General features: G+C 46.3%; 1 protein-coding gene across 1 annotated transcript; it reads left to right on the forward strand.

Moving 5' to 3' along the window:
* Nucleotides 1–439: 439 nt before the first annotated feature.
* LOC110875409 (cold shock protein 1-like) lies at nucleotides 440–1,222 on the forward strand. Its single transcript, XM_022123605.1, has one exon. The coding sequence runs from the start codon at nucleotides 440–442 to the stop codon at nucleotides 1,220–1,222; it is 783 nt and encodes a 260-aa protein (XP_021979297.1).
* The last annotated feature ends 394 nt before the right edge of the window (nucleotides 1,223–1,616 follow it).

Consider the following 1,616-nt stretch of genomic DNA (forward strand, 5'->3'; position numbering starts at 1 on the left):
ACAACAACAAAAACAACAACAACAACAACAACCCTCCAAATGGTAATGATGAGTCACTGGAGACACATTACACTATATTTGGACATTTCATGTGCAATTGCTAATAATTCCTGTAAATGACATTGCTTGTACAGGGTGTACTTTCAAGCAATTCTTAGATTGCAAGCCACTAAACTTTGATGGCACTGGAGGTGTCGTGGCTTTTACCCGTTGGACTGAAATTACAATAATAATGAGAAAATGTGCGTCGGGACAACAAGTTACATACATCTCTGGGCTTTTTACTGATGGTGCCCTGTCATGGTGGAATCTCCAAGTTCAAACCTTAGGAGAGGCTGCAGCATACGCCATGACTTAGGCCGAACTGAAAGAGCTGATGCGCAAGTATTGCTCCAGAGCTGAAATCCAGAAATTGGAAACAGAATCTTGGAACTTAACGATGGAAGGCCCAAAAATCGCTGAGTACGTTCAAAGGTTCCATGATCTGTCCCATGTGGTGCCGTACATGGTCACGCCCGAATTCAAGTGCGTGGAACGTTTCATCTGGGGGTTAGCACCTCAAATTATGAGCATGGTTACAACGTCAAAACCGGCAACCATTACTGAAGCCATCGATCTGAGCATATCACTGACTGAAGAAGCCATCAGGCTAAACAAGTTTTCAAATGGCGACCAGAAAAAGAAGGAGACTCATGTGGAGTCGTCTGGTGAGAACAAGCGGAAATATTCCAACTTTAAGAAAGGAACCAGCAGTGGGAGCAAGAAGGGTGAATCAAACACACCGGCCAGGGCCAACACCGGTGTCGAAGGCAAAGGAAAGGGTTACATGGGCGCTTTGCCCAAATGTGACATATGCATGTACCATCACTCGGGTCAGTGCAGGTTGAGGAAATGCGAGTCTTGTGGTAAGGAGGGCCATTCGAAGAATACTTGCTGGGCTGGCACAGGTGCTGGTCGTGGAAACAATGGTCATAGGGGTGTTGGTAACAACAATCGCGGTGGGAACGGAAATGGGAACAGAAGTGGTGGAAATGGTAATCGGGGAAATGTTGGAAACCAAACTGGGAATCGGGGAGCAAATAATGCTCAAGGTGGTAATGGGAATGGCCGAGGACCAGGATGTTTCAACTGTGGAGACGTCGGGCACTTTAAAAGGGAATGCCCAAAATTGAATCAGGCGCAAGGTAGAGTCTTTAACATCGGCGCAAGGGAAGCGCGCTAGGATCCAAACGTTGTCACTGGTACGTTCCCTATAAATCAACACTTTGCATCTGTTCTGTTTGATACTGGTGCCGACTATAGATTTGTATCGTTATAATTTAAGAATATGCTTGGGTTAACTGCTAGTAAGTTAGACGTTCCGTACTCGATCGAACAGGCTAATGGAAAGCTAGTTGAAACAAATGAAGTCCTCAGAGGATGCGTGATCGAATTGGGAGGACACGAGTTCACTTTGGATCTACTGCCGGTCAAATTGGGAAGCTTCGACGTGGTAGTAGGGATGGATTGGCTGTCTAGCAACAAAGCCGAGGTGGTTTGTCACGAGAAGACCATTCGCATCCCAATGGCCGATGGGGAGACGATTGTAGTTCATGGAGAAAAGCGCGATACGCCAT

This window comes from Helianthus annuus, chromosome 9 (genome assembly GCF_002127325.2).
Source record: "Helianthus annuus cultivar XRQ/B chromosome 9, HanXRQr2.0-SUNRISE, whole genome shotgun sequence".
In the NCBI taxonomy this organism is placed as follows: Eukaryota; Viridiplantae; Streptophyta; class Magnoliopsida; order Asterales; family Asteraceae; genus Helianthus; species Helianthus annuus.

Coding starts and splice junctions, on each gene's coding strand:
- LOC110875409 (XM_022123605.1), top strand. CDS start 440: ATGGAAGGCCCAAAAATCGCTGAGTACGTTCAAAGGTTCCATGATCTG.